The 20,926-nt window shown below is 38.7% G+C and overlaps 1 protein-coding gene across 2 annotated transcripts in view; it reads left to right on the top strand.

Annotated features, from left to right (window-relative positions):
• Positions 1 to 20,926, top strand: part of ntrk3b (neurotrophic tyrosine kinase, receptor, type 3b) — a 298,902-nt gene that overhangs the window by 237,568 nt on the left and 40,408 nt on the right. For both annotated transcript variants that reach the window (XM_032560214.1, XM_032560215.1), the window contains 2 exons: positions 364 to 552; positions 18,057 to 18,187. In XM_032560214.1, coding sequence (XP_032416105.1) covers positions 364 to 552; positions 18,057 to 18,187 — 320 coding nt within the window. The remainder of the gene's footprint in view (positions 1 to 363; positions 553 to 18,056; positions 18,188 to 20,926) is intronic.

Genomic DNA, 20,926 nt, shown 5'->3' on the forward strand with positions numbered 1-20,926 from the left:
CTTTCTTGCTGCCTAAATATAATAGTCATTGTTTGCTTTCTCCATTTAATTCCTCCTTCTTTGTGATATTTTTACTCTTTATGAGGTTAATACATATATTTCTAATACAAAATATATTAAAACACTCAAACTTTTCTTGATTGCAAGTTTTCACCGGAGCCCTCAGGCCAGTAAAAATTCACCTATGGATTCTATCAACTTCATACTTGGCACTTAAAAAATATATATTTTTCTTTTGACACGCACAAAAAAATCTGAATAAATTTCTACGACGGCTTCAGATAATGCGACCTTATGTTACCCGACATGTGAAGATGGCATTAAAGTGTAAAATAAGTCAAGAGTTTCTCTCCGCTCTTACAGGTCCCGTAGCCGTGATCAGTGGTGAGGAAGACTCTGCCAGCCCTCTTCATCACGTCAATCACGGGATCATCACGCCGTGTACTCTGGATGCGGGACCTGACGCGGTCGTCATAGGAATGACTCGCATACCTGTGGTGGAAAATCCCCAGTACTTTAGGCACGGACACAACTGCAACAAGCCGACCACTCGTAAGTCTGTCTTGTTGACTCTAATACAATCCAATCCTTAGCTCAAAAATAAATATTCCTTCATCTTGAACTATTCGAGCAGATATCTCCTCAAGTAAAGGGGACTTAGAAAAGAGTTTTGCATTCTATACGTGTAAATCTGGTGGAAACATATGGCAATAGAACAGACATTTTCATTGAAGCAAGCGATGGTTCTTTGTGGTTGTTTTGGTCATTCATTTTGAATATTACGTCTTCCAGTTTGTGTTAAAGGTTTGTTAGAAATTGAACTTTATTGATCCTTGAGAATGTGTTCTTACACCTTTATGTCATTACCATCATGTTACTTGAAAATGATGTCAAAGCAACAATATTATCGTATATTACAATAACTTCTGGGACAATTTATAATCCAGCAAAATTTATCGAGACATTTGATGTGTCACGGCTTTGATTCATTGAGACTACAACTGCACTTCTTAGATTTTCACTTCACTTCACAACTAAGTTCTGTTTTCTATCGGCGTATGAAAGAAAAAATCCAGATGAAATAAATATATATAACAATCATGAGAAGAATTGTGGAAAAATCTCAAGGCGTATGAAGGCGCTGTCCATTTTACATCTGCTGGTCGTCTTTCCCCAGCCGTCTATCAGCTGTGTGTGTGTTTGCTGACCTTCCACATGGCCTGGTCCCAAAATGTAAAGGTCAAAAGATGGAGGGGTGGAGGGTCTTGGAGTTGCTGACCAAGCCACAATCAGTTTAAACAGAGCATACATTCTGCTTTAGATGCAAAATGCACCACAGTGGCTCGTACTGTAGGTGTGCTGGTTTTGTTGAGGTGGCCTGTCTGGATGCCAAACGCTCGTCTGAGAGACACTTGGCTCGCACTCATTCACAAACCTTAGCAAGAATAAATTTTACTGTCACATATCAGTTCATTTTGCAAAGTGTGATTATCATCCCAAGCCAGCCAAAAAACAAAAACAAACATCAGTTTAGTCTCAGCTGCAGCTGTGTGTCTGTGCTGCTGTATGGCTTTAGCCTCGGTTGGAGAGGTGCCAGACTCTTTATGCATTTGGGTGAAGACAACCATCACTGTTCCAGCGACTAGTGTGTATATACTCTCAGCCTCCCCTTCCCCAAATCACCCACCCTCCACTGGGACTCGTGTTCCAAGTTTGGGAAAAGACAAGACCACTTTAAGGCCTAATTACTCCCAATTAGACTGGCTGCTCAGGAGAATCAGCAGAAAGCAACTGTTCCAGCAGCAACCCGCAGCCTCTCTCCTGCTCCTTCCAATCAGACCGCCTGCATTTTAAGGGTAAAGACTCTCTCCTTCGGTCTGATCGCAGTAGGATTCTTGTTTTCCGTAACCTGCCCTGTCCAGATTGGACGTGGCCCTATCTCAAAATGGCCGCACGTCATGCTAACAAAAGTCGGCCTCTGAGCGTGTAGCCAATGAGGAGAGAGGAAAACCCATTTAGAGGTGATAAATAAGTGACGGGTCTTATGCATTATGAATTGCATGAATTTTTAATGTCCAGCCGTTGACTGATTTATAACATCTCATGTCTCGGACAGGAGATCTGATTGTGGCGCTAATGAATAAATGGCGCTGGGTAGGAGTGAAACTTTCCCCCAGTAACTGTGCTCGGAGAATTAAAAGTCAGAACATGTGTGTTCAGTGCCTTGGCTTTGACCTGGACCGTCTCTTTTCTATTTTTTTTTTCTTCTTGGATTTAATTCTACATGCATGCACATAAAAGGAAATCGTAGGAAATGAGCCCTGAATTCATCACAAGGTCATAATGGCCACTGCTTTCTGCCACTGGCTAAGAAAACATCATTCACTGAATACGAATGCCTTCTTCACCCTCAGGACAGGCACACAAGGAAGGGAAGTTTCTCTGTGTTTCCGTGTGTAAATGTGTGTTGTGTGGGTGTACTGCTGAAAATCAATCTGCGTCTATACAAGGATGTAGGCGTGCTGTCTGTGTGCCTGTAGGTATAAAAATAAGGGGAGAAAAATGCTCTAATGTCACCTTATATTCCCTCACTACTTCTATGATTTGATGTGTCAGGTGTCCCTTTGGTGCCCCTTTGGTTCTCATTGTCCTGCTGGCCTTGCTCAGCACCACTCGCTTGGATACAGTATGTCGACTAATACATAATGTATTCATTAATTTATTTGAAAGCTTCTTATCCGAGAGAATAGCGTGCTGCTAAAATATACACACAAACGCAGTGGGAGTCCAGGTCGTACAGCTGTGACGCCTGTCTTTACCCGAGTCCATCAGGAGTTCGCTAATGCGATGGTCAGACTCTTGTTGCACTCTGAGCATTTAAGAGATCAGCTCCTGGAATAGCAATGAAGAGGTAAAATGCTGCTGCTGCCATCCCCTTTCAACATACATCACAGAGTTCAGTATTTTGGTCATTGAAATGAGCCGTTATCACCAGGCATTGTGTGGGATGTGTGGTGGTAGGCTGCCTGAGACTTGACTTGGACTTGTGGTTTAACGTCTCAAGACTGTGACACTTGTGGGCTAAAGACTCGAGACCTGAGTGACACTTGATGTCCGAGGCATGGGAGGAAGCTCAAATGCTTGAGGGCCAAGGATTAGAGTTGGCATAGTTACAAATATTTTCACCAGTTATTGGACATCACATAAAACCTGTTGGCTGCCAGCCCTCAAAGACTGAACTTGCTTATCTCTGGTCTGAAGACTCAAGACTTGACTTTGATATGTGGTCTAAAAACTGAAGGCTTGAGTTAGACCTTCGGCTGAGGGACTAAAAACCAAACGTATCTTGATGGTTTTACGAAACTACACTTTAGGGGTATAAAACTTCCCAAGCTGTTTCGAAAGCAAGGCCACAGGTCACAGTTATTATCCAGTGATACTTGAGGATTGTGGGTTATCAATTGGTTAAGATGAAGAGATCTGCAATCTATTCATGTTAACTCTGGCTTCATAAAACTCCACTTCAAAAAATTTACCTCATAAACAGATGAACAGAGTTCAGCTCAGGGGTGAAAAACTTGATATGAATTCATACAACAACAATACTTTCTTATAGGCAGATGATATAATCTGCCTACAAGAATCTGTATATAATCAATATATCTGCCTATATTTTTCATTGAATATCATACGATATTCAATGAAAAAAGTTAATTTTGGTCATTAGATACTTATAAATTGTAAAAAATAAAAAATAAAAAAGCATTTAAAACCTCAAAAAGCAATTATTCCATTAATTTATCTCTTTTCTGAACTATTGTGTTTGACGCTGGCTGTGGTTTTGTTTTTTTTCTATAAGAGTTGTAAAAGGCCGTTTCTGGGGAAATGTTGCCGCATTAGCGAGATAAAAGCACAGAAGTCAAAGGACAATTCTTTAGCCTAATGATAGATCTATATCTAGCTAGATCTGCTGTCTCCCAGCAAATGCCTTTGTTTTATCACGTAGCTAGCGATTTTAATTACAGAGTTGTCCCATCCCTCTGGCGAGTATTAGACAATAGCGTTTGATGCTGGAGTGTACCGTAAAGCTTTCCATTATATCCATTTTATTGGGGATATAACTCCTGGGCATAGCTCGGACAAACCTCTCCTCTTTGTCCCCTTTTACTTCTGCTGAAACGGAGACATAATTGTGCTCAAGGTGATGTTTTTGAAGATTTTAATGTTCCCAGCAGAGACAAAGAGTGACTAATGTGGCTGCCTGAAAGCTTTGTAAGGGAATGTAAATGGGCACTAGATTGATGGAAAGGCAGTTTTCATGTTCCAAGGCTATGATTCCATAAATTATGGTCTGATTAAAAAAAAATCTCTCTATATATATATATATAAAATTAAGGATCCAGGAGCCTGGCTAGCTTTGTATTCAAACACTTTCCTTCAGTTTGTTACCTAAAAAGTCCTGGGGTTTCCCAGAAAAACTCAGACATTAATATGTTTATTTATCAACAGATGGCATAATATTGTCTTTCATTTTTAAATAAAAACTGTTATATTGTGTTATACCCTTGTATAACACAATTGTTTTACATGTGTGTGAAAGACACAGACGGTACACTAAAGGCGTGTTTACCATAGTGTGAGGCTCGTGTACCAAACCACGAGTAAAGGCAATACAAGTTCATTTACTTTTAGTTTTAAAGGGGCAGTGTTATGTTTTCCAGGCACATAGTGCCATTTAATAGCACAATCAATGTTACCTTCAGCTGTTATAAAAATCATATCAAATATGACTTAAAAGAAATTTTACTTAGTAATTTAACACCTTGAAATTGGGTCTCTGTCTCTTTAAAAACTCCTGTTCTTTCTGAAACTCCACCTTCAGTCATAAAACATAAAACTGAACTGATATGTGACAGTCATAACATCACTCCACCATTAACCCTTTAACAACGTTTTTACCAGCGCTGCACTGGGAAGCAGCTCGTATGATGAGCTCAGCATGTGTGCAGTTCTGCCAGGTGTTTGCTAATTGCTGCTGGCTAGTCTGAAGGAGCTGAGTGGGAGAGTCTTGGGGGAGGGATGCTCTGTGAAGTGGAAGCTTGGAAACTGCAGCTCCACAGTGGAGCTGCGTCTTGAAGGCGGTGTTAGGGCCAAACAGGCGTTTTCTGTAGCTGAATGGTTGCCATGGGAGACTAAAGGATTTTTTAAAACATGCATGAAAGAATCAAGGCAACACTGCAGGTATGTTTTTGATTAAGGAATAACATAACGCGATGTAAATATATATATACAGTATTTTTTTTTTTTTTTTTACATGATTCTGCTCCTTTAAAAACATTCAGTGTACAACACAGCATTCTTTTGTTCCATTGTATGAACACAAAGACGTCTAAATTCAAACTTCTATCACTTCCTAATGAGTGTGACAGAACAATGCTGTGCTGCTCAGGCGCTTGAGATCCCAAAGGGTCGACCCTAAAGTGTCTCAGCTGTAGCGTAAAACAGAGCTCAATCATCAACACCTCTCCCCATAAATCTTCCATAAAGCATTTTATGTTTTTATAGAAACACAATTTACACTGTATCTGTGGGGACTGGCAGCTCAGGGGGGGGGGAGATAGCAGGCCTCATCTTCGCTAAGACGTCAAATATAGTTCGAGAAGACTTTTAAAGAAACTCCCTCGAGCAGCTAGTGTAAAGTACTTAGTGCCTAAATGTACTTAAAGCTTAAAGTTTAATCCAGCAATAACACTGGGGTTATGCTCAGGGACAAGCCGTTGCCAAAGGACCCCAGTGACAAGTTTTATCTCCTTATTCTATTAAAGCTTTTGCATGGAAGCACTCAGTGTTTATTATTAGATATAAACTGATTTTAATACACGGAGAGGGAAAGTTCTTATCTCTCAAGTGGGAATTTATTCGTCGTACGTTTGCAACAATGCCATTTGAATATGTTATTATTTATTATAGCGATGCTATAAAAACCTAACTATGCATTCAGTATGTTCATTAGTACTTATGGTAGAAAAATCAACTCTTAATGTAACAGCTAAACTTAAAGTAACCGTTTCAAAAGCTAAAGTTAATAGCTTTAGCTTTATCTGGGTTCTTTTTTTTAAAGTGATTCCCATGTTTAAAATTATATTTTCAGAATTGTCTGGACCAATAAAATATGTGCTTATTTTTTATTTTTATTTTTTTAAATCGCTGAACTGCAGATGGTTCCTCCAATACTGCAGGTTGCTAAGATACTATGAACTCAGGAGAACCTAGAAAGGTAGTTGTATTCATGAATGTTCCTGCATTTCAGCCTGAAACACACAAAAAAGAAGAGATTTCAATCGTTTCATCTGGTGTTCAAGTTGTTTAAGCAATAAAAACAACTCCGTATGTGATGTCATTATTCAATCTATTCAGCAGATTTCAAACCATCGGTGGAAAAAAACACAATTTTTTTAGTTTAGATTTCAACTTTACAGTAAATGACTTGATCAGAGACGTAAAGCAGAATCTCATCGGCTTAATTAGTTGGTGCTTTTTGTGATTGAAATTCCAGACAAAAGGAGCTGAAACGACAGTAGAATCAAGGATCCTTCACATTTGTGTGAAACCGAGCCAGACTTGTTCATCTCTCCCAAAACTTTTCATAGCCCTTGAAATTTTATTATTGAACAACTTGACAAGAAATGTTATCTGAAGGCTTTTCCCAATTTTAGATATGCTGAGCAACAGAATGCCCAAATAGGCTTATTTTTTTGTGAATACCTTATGTTCTGCAAAAAAAAGTCCTCTAAAACTGAACCGTGAATCCAGTTCAATATAAAAAGGATTCAAGTGTAAAGTTGTAAATGATACTTTGATAAGGCACTGTTCAGTCTAAACTCAAACTCTGAGTGGTCCTGCAGTGAAACAGCAATTAGCCAAGAAAATGTACATTTTCTCAATATCCCATTTGAACTGTCAAAAAAGTGACCTACTTAACGGTACGGTTACGCCACCTAAAAAGATATTTGAACGGGAAAGTGTAAAACAGAATATCTTGATTTAACACCAAAGACACCCTGCTGCTGTGAATATAAATAAAAGACGCAAAATAGCATTTTGTGTTTAAATAAAAATAATCACTGGGCTTATTTGCTACCGTTTTTGGTTGAATTTCTAAGCCTGTGTAAACAAAGCAAGAGCTACAAGACAGAAATCGGGCAGGAGCAGCAGAAGCTCCTGCAGGCCGGCATTCAGCCAGCAGGTTAAGAAGAGATGCCCGCTGAGAGTCAACAGTGAAAACTGTCCTTCATGTCAGAGTTTCCCGTCGATGCCAGATGACGCAGAGCCTCTGAGCTGCTGCAAATTTGATGCCAGAGGCTCTTTTTTTTATACCATCAGCTGCTGGATGGGTGCCTCTAATCTAACTATTATATTCACCTCCTCCGGTGCATCGCAGCCACCCCTTGTAAATGTGTTTCACTTTAATTTATTATGTGACGGTTACAATAGCTAAGCAAAGTGGGAAAAGATGACTCGGTTATTTTTAATTGAGAGAACATATTTGTTTTTGTTGATTTAATAAGTCGGCTCATAAACCCATTAATTGCGAGTCCTGTCTTTTTTTTTTTACTGTAATTCAACCTTTAAGGCGTTTTACAGCATTTTTTGTTCTTTTCTCAACTTTATTTATTTTTCTTAATGATTATTTTGGCTGTAAACTTTTGCAGGAACTCTTTTCTTTTCTGAGCCAAGTTTTTTTTTTTTTTTTGGTTCTTCTTCTACTAATAGCATTTGCATCAGCTAATTGAACACAATGCTGCCCCCTGCACGTAAATGGATGTAAAGCCGTGTCTCTGGATGAGAATGCGGACCAGAAGCCGTACAGTGACCATCTCAGTGCAGGAAGGATACCAGAATATTCACTGCTCACACACCTGAAAGCTGTAAACGCACACAAACGCACAACCTTGGCAGGTAGTTAGAAACAAAAGCACATTCAAATAGACGCATACACAGCAGAAAAAGTTGGCATGCATCTGTGGTGAAATGCGAGCACACATATAGACACACACACCCCTGCACACGCCCACACACATGCTGAGGGACAGAACAAAGCCCTCCAAACATCTGTTCTCCCCCAGCAGCCTGACCTGACTAGCTGAGTAAATCTCAGTGCGGCGCCGTCTCCCCGTCTGGGGACGATGTTTGCCGGCATCGAGGCCTCAAGTGAGCCTGGACAAATGAATGATGCTGAGCTGCGGGATAGAGATTTAATCTCGGGGCCTTTCAGCGTGCCACTCTGGGTAAATAGGCTGCAGGATGCAGCCCGAGTCGGCCTGCAGAGGAAACTGAAGGTTAAAGTAACTTGTCTGCGCCACTTTCAATTGGCATAATGGTGGCTCCCATCCCATCAGTGGAGTGGAGCGGGGTGCTAGAGGCCCGTGTTAGAGGCTACAGCAAACACGCCGGATGAATTATTCAGGTGAGAAAGTAAAGCAATTGGAACAACTGGTGCAAACGTAGAATGAAACGGGCTTTTAATGCAGCAGATTGAGAAGTACCGCTTCTTACTTCCTTACTAAGGAGGTTTGGCCGTTCTTTTAGCGCTTTTTGTCAAGTAAGCTAATCTGTGTCGTTGCATCATTAGCTGCGCTTCCATTGACCGTAAAACGGCACAAATTGACATTACAAAGATAAATTTGATTAATGGAAACACTTGTGCCTGTGACAACAACAAATTTTGCTGGACGATAAATTGTCCCAGAAGTTATCGCGATAAACGATAACATTGCTGTTTTGATTAAAGTTTCAAGTAATAGAATGGCAATGGCATAATAATCCAAGAACACTTTGTCAAATATCAAGAAACTTTAAATTCTAATGAACATTTAACACTAGAACTGGAAAACATTTTAAATATCCAAAATAAATAAAACAGAAACAACAAATAAAATGAATTATGGAGTCTCTGTAAACAATATTGTCCGTGAAAAAAAGGGCTGATTGAGAGCAAAGCACCAGATTGAGGACTTTTGTTTTTGGTAGAGAGTAAAGAGAAAAACGAGAAATCCTGCAAATGGAGATGATTGAGTTAACTTTGAATTATGTGATTAATTTTATTTCTAATTGCGACTGGCTTAGAAACACTACACTTTCAAAAATAAAAGCTATTTTAATGAAGTTTTTGCTCTAGGCTGAAGTGGTTTTTCAGCCGTAACAAAATTTCTGTATGTCACAGAACTGCGATGGAAACGCTCCCTCCCACCTCGCACACTGTCCACCAACATGTTTAAGAAATATGTAAAAAGCATATTATTTATAAAAGCAGCTTTAATACTTTCAATATATATAACATTGAGATGTATCAGCTTAGCACAAAGGTGACAATAAGGGGAAACTATCTAAAAATCAAACGGACTGAAGAGGAAACCACAAGGAGAAAGAAAGATGGATGCCGTACTGTTAGCCAAAACAATCTCTTCTCCTTAATCGGCTTATGATTACCTGCCTGTGTCTTCTATTTTATTTACTATCCTGTTTATTTCATCCAGAAAAGCTTGCGGACAACGGCAAAGACAGGGGGGGAAAAAAAAAACTTTATTTGAAAGTTTACCGCACTGAAAACATCATCTTGTAAAGTTAATCATTCAGTTAATAACGAGTGACGGGGAATGCAGCCATCTACGGTCTGAGGTGACATTTTATTTTGTACTCTTTAAACGAAGGTTCAACAAAGCAGCAGAATCGGAGGCTGGATTCAGCGGGGAATACAGGCTGAAGACTCTTCACACTTTGGGAGGCTGGGAAAGTGTCAAAGACATTTGCCCCATCAAATCCTGTCAGAACACATTCTGAATTAAAATGTACATGTGCAGCCTGCGACATCAGAGTTTTAGAGGATCAAGCTTTTGACAACAGTGATGTGGTGGAGTCCCTGGTGGGGCTCTCACTCAGCAAAGTGGCTGCCAGCTTCTGCAGACGGCTATATATACACACACACACACACGCACACACACTGTATACACACATATATACATATAGCTTTGACACAGTCTATCAGAAACACCAGAGGAACAGGTGACACTTTCATGAATCATCCCCCCCAACATGTTTCAAGCAGATGGTGATGAATATCAGAAAGGATGAAATAAGAATGACAGCCCAGAGGAAATCAGACTGAGCAGCTAATCTCTGTTTTGACTGAAGAACCGTTTGGAAAAACCCGATCAAGCATTTGGGGAAAGTCTTTTGGGCAAAATGTCAGAGAGTAAGATTTAGCTTAATAAATAATAAGCTAAATTATTAGTTAATGGTTACTGTGAACATACAAAATCCACTGTTTATTAAAGCTGCAGTCTGTAAGTTCTATCATTTTTTTTTTTTTTTTTTTAAACATATTTGTTAAAATTCTCATTATGTTGTGAGAGTCTAATGTGAGAAAGATAATTTGTGAGCTGGTTCACCACAATGTAGCCTGTCATGAAGGCTAAGGCTAGTTAGCATAGACTGCAGAGAAACAGTTTTCCTGTAATTGTAAGTTGTTTCTCTGCCATTAGCGTATTAAACCGGAGAATGATTGACAGCACTAAGACCCTCCTCCTGATCCTGATTGGTTGTTTTTGACTGGGAGTGAAGCATTTTTGCAGACCTAATAGTAGAACTTAGAGGAGGTGGAGGGTTTGATTTTTTTTTCTTTTCTTTTTTTGCACGGATTATCTTTCTTCTATCACACTGTCACAACTTGGTGACGGTTTTGACATGGGACTCTGTTTTTTTAATATATAAAACAGCAGATTCTTCTGAAACAGTGACTAAAAAGGCCCTCATTTAAGCTACATGCTTCCCTGCAATCACTTTCAAGGCATTCCCAAGCCGCTGCTCTCAACAAAACACCAACAAAATCATGTAAATGAAAGAAAGGCTGTGCTGGAATCTCAGCAAGTCATTCAGTCAGAAAGATCGTCCGCTTTCTTTTCTCTCTTTTTCACATCGCATGAACTTTTTGTGAGTAACAAACAACAAGATCAAGTCTGAGCCTCTGCATACACCTGAATGAAGACCACTTTTACTGATGGATTTGCAATTACACATTTAAAAAAAAATGTTGGCCTCTTTTTCTTGTAAATTTAGCCTTTTTTTAAGCAAAGGTAGGATTTGATGTCTGTTTGTATGCTAATCTAACATTTTGTTGTCAGATCCAGCAGCACTTTATCCTATTGTACATCCACAGTTTTTATTTTTTGAGGAAAGAGAGAGCATTTACTGATCATCTGACGGGAATGTTTTTAGTGTCGGCTAAAGCTATAGACAAATATGTTCCTATGTTTGTTCACAGTCTTACCTTGTGTTTGCTATTTGAAGTAATAAATGTGGGTGCAGGCTTGTTTTTTCATTTTGAACTCTAGTCTAAAAGCATCAGTCCTTTACGATTGATTGTGCACCAGGTGTTCACAGTTTCAAGATGTCACAGTTCGGCCATCTTTAAAATGCCATAATGCAATAAATCCAAATATTTCTGTCTGTTTGGTGGTGGAAAATTAAGGCTCACAAAAAACATCCAAGTGGGATTACACTGAGGAAACGGAGACCAATGAGTGAAATGTAATATTTGGAAATTTAACTCAGAACCAGGACTCGTCCTAACTAGTTAGAGTAATACTTATTTCTGTATTGTTTCAACATTATTTGTTTGAATCCTCCAAAAAAAAATCAACCAACAGGATGGACTTTACTTAGGAACCTGACCCAGTTTCTTTATGAAGATTCATCAGGAAGAGCTTTTTGTTGTAATTGCTTTGATGGATTTCTCAAATCAAATTAAATTTCTCCTAACTGTTGGTTAAACCACATAAGCTTTAGTCCGTCGTGCATCATAGTAACAGTTTCTCATTCTTTCCAACAAATTGCAAATCATTTAGGACAGACATCAGTTGCTTCCAGATAACTGTCTGCCATTTTGCTTCTTTCATATCAGTAAGAATTAACTATACATGCCGAACAGTCTTTCCGTCTAAAACTAATGATCCTCATTTCCTTTCCTTGAGTCATTACAAACATGTTGAAATAGATCTCAAAATCTGTCATTTTTATGCATTTCTTCATCATTCTTACAAGAAATTGTTTCTCTGTCTCAGATTAACCTCAGCTTCCACTATTTAATTTACCAGGTTTTGTAGTTTTTACTGTTTTAAGAAATGCACCAGCTGTTGTGCAAATGTTAATGGTGATGTGAGAAAGTGACAAAACTTAATCCTCAAAGTCTGCAGATGTTCATGAACATGGGGTCATTTCTCATGTCATTGATGCTTTTATATTTATCATTTTTCACAATTTTCATTTGTTCAAATCACTTTAGCGTTGCTTCAGTAGTTCATGTAAAATGATTCTGAAACTACTTCTCTTTCACTGTGGTGCCGTTTGTCCCACCGGCTTCATCAGTGACCAATCCACGCGTGCAGTGAGACTGATCTGAGCGCATACATCTCTGTGAACGAACAATAATTTGAGATCCTTTCTCTTTCCCATATTGCTTGAAACCTGTGGCCTGCTTAATAATGTGGAACATCCTTCTTCAGTAGATTTCCTTTAATTGAACTCACCAGACAAACTAATCAACCAGCTCTCTGAAATTAATTATAGTGATTCAAAGAGCCCTGACACACAATACCATCTATAAATTTAATAGCACAACAAAAATTTTTATCTTTATGACACTTAAATCCACTTTGCATAATAATTTGGAACACGACGTTTTTCAGTGATACACTTCAACTTCACATTAATAGTTTAAGTCAAACAGAGCACAGTCAGCAGTTCAGCTACACTAACATAGCCAACAGCAGCTAGCTGCTACTGCACTTTACCCTAACAATCATACAGGCTCTCGTGTTTGCTGGTCTTCAGTGGAACTTATAATAGTTTGATATTTACAAATCGTATCACGTTAAGGTTATTATTGGTTATTGTTCCTGCCATGTTGTGGATACGTTTTGTAGCTTTGCATTTAACATTTAACATTTTACACATGGGCTGCTGATAACACAGCTGATAAATTGCTTGCATCTGCCTAGAAACAGAAACTGATGTGTTCCTGTTGGTGCAAAACCGGGTTCATCCAACTTAACAGGAAATCCTACACATACCATGTGTTTTGTTGCCTTTTTGTAGAAATATCTTTTAAGTAGGGTTTGTATATTGTTTGGGTAAAAATAAGTTTTTTTGGTTTTGAAAATAACTATAGCTTGGACTTTTACTAGACCATACTTCTATCAACCATTCAGATGTAGCTTTTCTACTTATTCATGCACAAAATTCTAAAATAACTAAAAGACTGAACAATGATCTCTCCACCACTTTAATTTATAGTTGTTGTAAGCTGTTTACAATATGATTTTTCTTTTTTATGATTTTTTTTATTTTATTTTTTTAAACTAACAAATGTTGAATTGTAGAGATAACCAAATTAAGCAGCTTGGCAAGGTCATGTCTTAACATCTATTAGAAGAATTTATCATTTTACAGAAGAAGCATTATATTTACAAGCCATGGGGGGGCAGGGTTAGGCCAACAGTCATTAGTAAAATTGTAGGGAGCTCAAATAGAAGAAGATTAAATGGTCTTCTGGGAATGGATGCAACACCTCATGTGCTCTAAGTGCAGGCGCAGAAATGCTTTTTCAGTATCACTGCATTAAACGCTGACTGCTTTTAGCTCGTGTGCAATTACCTACTGGATGACATGCTGTCCATCACACGAGTCCGACAAATGAGTTTGATTTAATGAAAGCGAAGAAGGCAGAGATGGAGGACGGATTAAATTACCAGATGTTTGCCACCGATGTGTTAAATTTGATCGTTCATCAAACAAAAAAGAAGAAAGAAAGAGGCACTTATTATTATGGTGAGGATAACGCAGTCACATTTTAGCACACGCATCGATAAAACCTATTAAAGCTGGTATTAAAGATGAGACTAAAATGTATTTTGAAATTAAGATGAGAATAAATAGGAACAACATAGAAACTTTAGGGCTACTGCTGTTTTATTTTATCTGTCTTGTAATCTTCTCCATACATACATATTTTTCGCTTTAGCTAGCTTTTGTAGCATTCAGTGATATTATGCTGTGGCTGGTTTAAGCAGCTTTTCCTTCTAAAGTGTTGTCGCTGCTCTCCCACTGCGAGCGGCACAGTTTAAAAATTAAAGCGTGTCCTGTCGGTGAACCTGGACTGTCTAATTACAAAGTCGGTAAATCTAACCTCTACACTATGAATCCTCTCTGCCTGAGGGAAGAATCTGGACGTAAGAACAACAGGATAAAGCATGCAGTGACATTTTAGAGAAAGATGTCTGACGGTATTGTGTGGACAGATTATGACTGCAGGCTTTGGGGTGGGAGGGGAAACCTCATCAGTTTATATTGTGTCTCCACTGATAAGTCCCCACTTAGGCCTGGGTGCACACATAAAAGAAGCTAATTCTCTTCACCAAGAGCTGCTACGAGTGTGAGACTTTGCATGGGGATACGCTGCGGCTGTTACTCAGATCTTTCCAGAAGAAGACAGCACTGATAAAAACCAACTGTTAGAAATTAGCATAAAAAAGTGGTGTGACAGTTTGCATGCGCATCAATCTTGGGTAGCATTCAGTTTATCGGAGTACGAATAAAAGCGAAAAGACAATTAAATTAATGGCAACCTTTTGAATTCACCAACTCCACTTAATTAAGTAAATTCTAACCAAATATGATTTTTCTCACTTGTTTGGTCCATCAGCATTTTTTTTTTTTAAATGTAACATTTTGGAGTATTACACATATTGTCTATGTCCCTTATTCATATATGGTGGAGTGGAGCTGGTGCCTGTCTTCCCTGCTAATATAGTTGATACAAAGTGTAAGGAATTTCAATGTTTAATATTTAAGCTTCCATTTGGCGAAACTGGTGTAGATTGAAACAGTAGCCATGTTATCAGGCACCCGGTATGCATCTGGCAGATATGAAAACTGACGATTTTCTCAGGAAATATAGCTCTACACTGCAAAAACACAAAATCTTGCCAAGTACTTTTGGCCTAGTTTCTACTACAAATAGACTACAGGGCGACTGTGGGTCTATGGTAGAGTAGTTGTCTTGCGATCGGAAGGTTGTAGGTTCAGTTCCAGCTTCCACATGTCGATGTGCCTCTGGGCAAGGCACTTAACCCTAAATTGCCTACCAATCTGCGTATCAGTGTATAAATGTGTTTGTGAGTGCAACTGGGTGAATGTGACTCTAGTGTAAAGCGCTTTGAGTGGTCAAAATGACTGGAAAAGCAGTATATAAGTTCAGTCCATTTACCATTTACAAATACAAAAAAGACCAAACCAACTTACAAGGAACTTTTTAGCAAGAAATATGAGCTTTTTCTTAATCAATAACTCCTTAATATTGATTGAAAAACTACTTGTTCCACTGGCAGATTATTACATTTATAACAAGACATTTTTCCCATAAGTGAATAATATGTCATTGGAACTAGCACTTTTTCATTAATATTAAGGAATTATTGACTTAAAACAAACTCCTATGTCTTGTTGAAAAGGCAGTTGTAAGTTAGTTTTGTCTCATTTCAAGTGTTTGCAGTTTCGTCCAAGACCGCATGTATCCTCCCAATATTTCAGAGGTTTTTACCCAAATGTCCTGCGTCCAACTTTAATCTCTAGCATGCTTTTTATTGAGCAGTGGAGACTCATGCATTGAGTTTGGATAGAGACCATGGCAGCTCAGTATATTATGTTTTTAATGGAAATATTGTATATGTTTTCCTCTAGTATGATTGCCGATGAGAACGCCATTTACAAAATCCACTGGGACTAAATCAGTGGATAATAGATTCTTATATGAACCAGATGGATTTCTAAATAATGGTGAATTTTAGCTGCTTTTTTTGCTTTCTTTGCCTTTTTTCTGCTTCTTCTCTTCCCTCTGTTTAGTATTTATTTCCTGTGTCATTCCAATTTATTACACATGACTTATTTATCAGCTTTCATTTAGTTATATGTATATGTGCACTACTTGTGTTGTCATGGACATCTTCCTTGAATTTCATGCCCACGGACCAGTTAAAAATATATTTAGTTAAAAACGTTAACCTGCCAAATATTCATTTCCTATGGTTAAAAAAAAAAATCTACACTCAAAATATTTTGAGAAATTCTACTTTAGTTTCTCGTGTAAATTTTCAGAACGATTTCATCCCTACATCACTTCCTCTGTTGCTAAGCATCATATTTTCAGTTTTCTCACGATTGCCGTTTTGTAACGGAGATAAAGCTGAAGTCGCTGTATGATGTATTTGTTGTGGTTTTTAACCTGGAGTGCGGTGGAAGCTTTGTGTGCCCTTATGAGTGCAGCTCTATGGAGCGACTGGGCTTTCATGGTAAACCTACAAACCGTCATGTTTTATTCAGGATCAGCCACAAACAGCAGCTCTGTTCACAAGCGCTACACGCCTCCTCGTCTTTTCCACAATCCGTTTCCTTTCTTGCTCTTTCTACCTTTTCCCCCCGACACGCCAAGTCACTTACTCGGTCATCTTATACCGTGGCGGTTTTAAAGGATAATCAATAAAAGAAACAGACCTCCATTCTGGTTGCACAAACACTGTAAGTAATGACAGCCGGGAATGAAAATAATCTACGGTCAGGAGCTAAAAACGTAAAGTTTACAGTGCTGTTCTTGCTGCAGTGAGTTATCTGGGGAGAAAACGTGAGATAATCTGTTTTTTGTTGTTGTTGTTTTTTATTCTGCCTAGCTTCAGCGAGAGGTTTTAGATGTTTTGTAAAATTTTACAATTTTGTCTTCATGCAGCTCCACAGATCCGGTATTATCACTGTGTTTATTTGCATTGGAAAGTTTTAAAGTCTCTTGAGCTTTCATGTGCCTGGTATTCTCTCTTAAGCAGCTTCAACGTGAGATAAAAGATTGACTGCATCACACATTCTGATCTTTTCTTTGTGTTCTAGTCCTAACACAAAGAAAAGATCATTCTTCTGTTACCCTGACATGACTTGTCTCATGTTTCTTCAGAAATGTTTATTTTGGGCTTTTAAGTATTTATGCATTTGAACTGTACAAGGGGGTGCTGAGGTGGTACAGCAAAAAAAAAACACCACTGAATGTCATATGATGGTTTTTCTCTATTTAAATCAGGTACCGTTTGAGATATTTCCTTCTTGGTCTGTTGCTTCTTCATAAATGGTGATATAAAACTCATGTTACCATGGACATGGACACTGGTATCCAAGTATTGATGTGAGGCTTGGACCTTGGTATTTCCTTTTTGTTGTTGTTGTTTAATATCTTTACCATATTGTTTTCATCACAGGGAGCGGTTTGGTACGGATGAATGAAACTTGGGTATTCCAGATGTACAGTGATCCTAAAACACCTTAAATTGGTTTCGGGAATAAAGGAGGAGCAATAAAAGGACTTTAACTTTCTGCAAGTGAACAAAATGAATAGGCTGTGCTTAAAATCTGCAAATATCCAGTAAGAATGATCCTAAAACCTTATAACTGCTACAAAAACACAATCTTTCTCTTGCGTGTGAATGTTCCTTCAACATATGAACATGTTTGTATAACATTGTATCTTTTGGAGTGGAAAAAATCTCATATAGTTTCAACTTAAACTAAATTCTTGTTTTAAAAACTTGCTAAAGCGAGTTGTTGTATGATCCATGGCGGATATTATTGGTGGTATATCAATGGCGGCGCCCTATATGGCTGCGGCTGCTTCAGCTCTAAGTCTTATACCATCATACCATCCTGAAAAAAAGAGCAGACTTTGAACAAATTATTTTGTCACCTTTCTGAAATAATGGCCCAAGTCTTTTTTTTTTTTTTTTTAAAAAGGGATTTTTGCAACAAAAAAAAAAAGATGTTTTGGGCAAAAAAAAAACAACTTAAACCATTATTTTAGGAAGGTGATGATTAAAAGCTTGAAATCAACATGAGGTTGAAGTTTAGGATAAGTGTAGGTAAATGTCTAAACAGCTGTGTATTTACTGTTCCTCTGTCTCCTGTTTCAGTCGTGCAGCATATAAAGCGGAGAGACATCATCCTGAAGAGGGAGTTGGGTGAAGGGGCGTTCGGTAAAGTCTTCTTGGCAGAGTGTTACAACCTCAGCCCCACCAAGGACAAGATGCTGGTGGCTGTCAAGGTACATCTTCACTACTTGGTTGTCGGCGTGTGTGTGTGTGTGTGTGTGTCTGTGTTGGAGTGAAAAAATTTGTCCAATGTTGCTATGGTGTCCAAAGAGTTAACACAACCAGAGTTGGGTTATTACATTTTGTTGCTGTCACCCAGAAATGTCGCATCTTCAAAAATGTAACTTTTCTCAATATAAATTCACAGTTAAGCCAAATGGTCTTTTATATACTTTTCATTTGCTGGTCATTAATGTAGCCACAGACCGATATGACAAGTTGGATGAATGTAGAATTACGAAAACACAAATAAAAAATAAAGATGCAATGTTTTGGAGTAGACTTTTTTCTACATGGGCTAGTCAGCCCATGTGTTAAATAAATAAGCTTTCCTCTATCATCCTTCAAGGTTGAATTATTTAAATGTGTATAATCTTTTTTCAAACGATGCAGTCGGACGTCCTTTTCACAAAACAGTTCTGTCATAACGCAACAAAGCAAGGCATTTTCGAACCTGCTCATCAATCACTTATCAAGCTGACCGTGTCCAATAAACATGAGCTTTTCCCCATCTAAGGACATATGGAGTGAAACTTAGCCAGGTGAACTGTGTTCGCCATCTCACCGCCCCCCTATCTAATCGGTTGAACACATCAGGCATACACATTGTTTTCTATTGCCTAAAGAAACCACCCTTGGCTGAATTCCAGCGGTCTCCTCTGTCACACACTTCCGGCTGATCCCATCAGGTGTCTGGTTACTGGCGAGAAATTACGGACATGACGCATTTCACCGGCAAAGTCCTGGTGTGTCTTTGCCTAAAATCTGCCAACCAGCTGGTCAGAGAGACCATCTGTCATATCAGTACAAGTACATCACACTCTTGAGCTACCAAGCCGGCAAACACTTCCTTAAGTCTTCTGCTGTGGGGCCGGTCGCTGTCTCGTTTGATGGATTAGAGAAATAACAGCAGCGGGTTGACAACAACTCTCGACACAGACCTTGTCCTTTCAGAAAACACACACAGATGGCAAAAGGCATGTAAGTCCTTTAAGTGTTATTTGGGGCCACAGACTTGCTTGTTTTAAATTGCGCCTCTTGTAGTGATAGTTTGCTTTTTCTTACCTAGGTTCGTACCTCGGTTAACAGGATGGGTTACCGACAAGTGGATTATGTTCTCGCTTATGTAAGAGAGTTTGTGTTAACTCACAAATGGCAACACAGCCAATCAAATGGCAGCTACTTAATATATTTAGGCATCCGGGTGTGGTAAAGACAACTTGATGAAGTACAAACTGAGCTTTGGAATGAGAGAAAAAGGATTTAAGTGATATTGAACCTGGCGTGGTTGTTGGTGCCAGATGGGCTTGTCTGAGTATCTCTGATGCTCAGATATAAGACACTCTGACACAATTACCTTCCCAATTTACAGAGAATGGCCCAAAAAAAGGGAAAAAACAGCAGTCATGTTGGCACAATCTCTTTTGATTGTCAGAGGTGATTGGGTAGAGTAGCTAACAAGGGTTAAAAACAGCAAAGGTAGCTCAAATAACCAAGTGCTACAATCAAGACATGAAGAGGCAAAAGTCTGGGTATAAGCTCATCAAAATAGGTCAATAAAATACTGGAAAAATGTTACAGAGTCTGGCTTGTCTCAGTTTCTGCTGCAACGTTCGGATGGTGGCGTCAACATTTTGTGTGAGCAACATGAAAACTTTATCTTGATGACACCGTTGCTGGTGAAGTACCCATCTTTGGATGTCTATGTCCGGCATGATAATGGACTACTGCACAAAACTCAAATCATGGCAAACTGATTTCTTAAAAAGCGATGAACTCCCGTTTCCTCCACGCTCACTAGACCTAAATCCAATTATGTCTGAGGAATGTTTCGAACCCCGTATTGAATCAATGCCATTAAAAATGCGAGGGGCTCTGAAAGTACAAGGTTGTCCAGCCTGGTTTAAGCAATCCGTATTTAATAATGTGATCTTGACGCTCTGGTTAATATCGGCCAAGTTTAAACTAAGTTTTAACACAGAGTAAAATAGGTTTTATATAACCAAGCCTGCTTGAGTAACAGTGTTTTCACTACAAATGGCACAAAACCATGTCAATATTCCGCTAATGTCAAAAAACACAATTTTGCAATGGCGGTGTTTACATTAAAAAAAGAAACGCAATTAAAATTACATGTGGATTAGTTTACCGCACCATGATCCTGAAACTACTTCCTGTTGTCTTCTTCTAGGCTTGCACCAGTGGCAACATCTGACCGTTGATCGTGTGACTCGTGTTTTGCGAAAAAGCTGCTTCCATTGAAGTTTTGCGGAATAAACTAATTTTGATACGGTCAAAAAAAAACATCATCCTAACGCCAAAACGTTTAATTGAAAATTTTGGTTTTTTCAAAACTTCTACGTTTTAACCAAACAAATTTATTTTTTAAATGTCAAACTGCACAATTATACGGTCAATGGAAACGCAGCTACTGTAACCTGTCTAAAAGCCAATACAATGTCCATTTTCTCCTGCCTGTAAAAGAAGCAAGAGGACACAGAGGCTCTCTGAACACGCTCGAAGGTCAACTCTGGGGAAAAATTCATCGCAGTGCTTTCCCTTAATTTATTGTCGGCGTGCACTTTGAAGGTACTGGATTGGAGAAAAGCCCAGACCAAAAACATTTCCTCAAGAGCGCCGTTTGATTTGGTAATAGAATTTTATGATCATTTCATCTACGCCGTCGTACATCT

Source organism: Xiphophorus hellerii, chromosome 4 (assembly GCF_003331165.1).
Source record: "Xiphophorus hellerii strain 12219 chromosome 4, Xiphophorus_hellerii-4.1, whole genome shotgun sequence".
Lineage (NCBI taxonomy): Eukaryota > Metazoa > Chordata > Actinopteri > Cyprinodontiformes > Poeciliidae > Xiphophorus > Xiphophorus hellerii.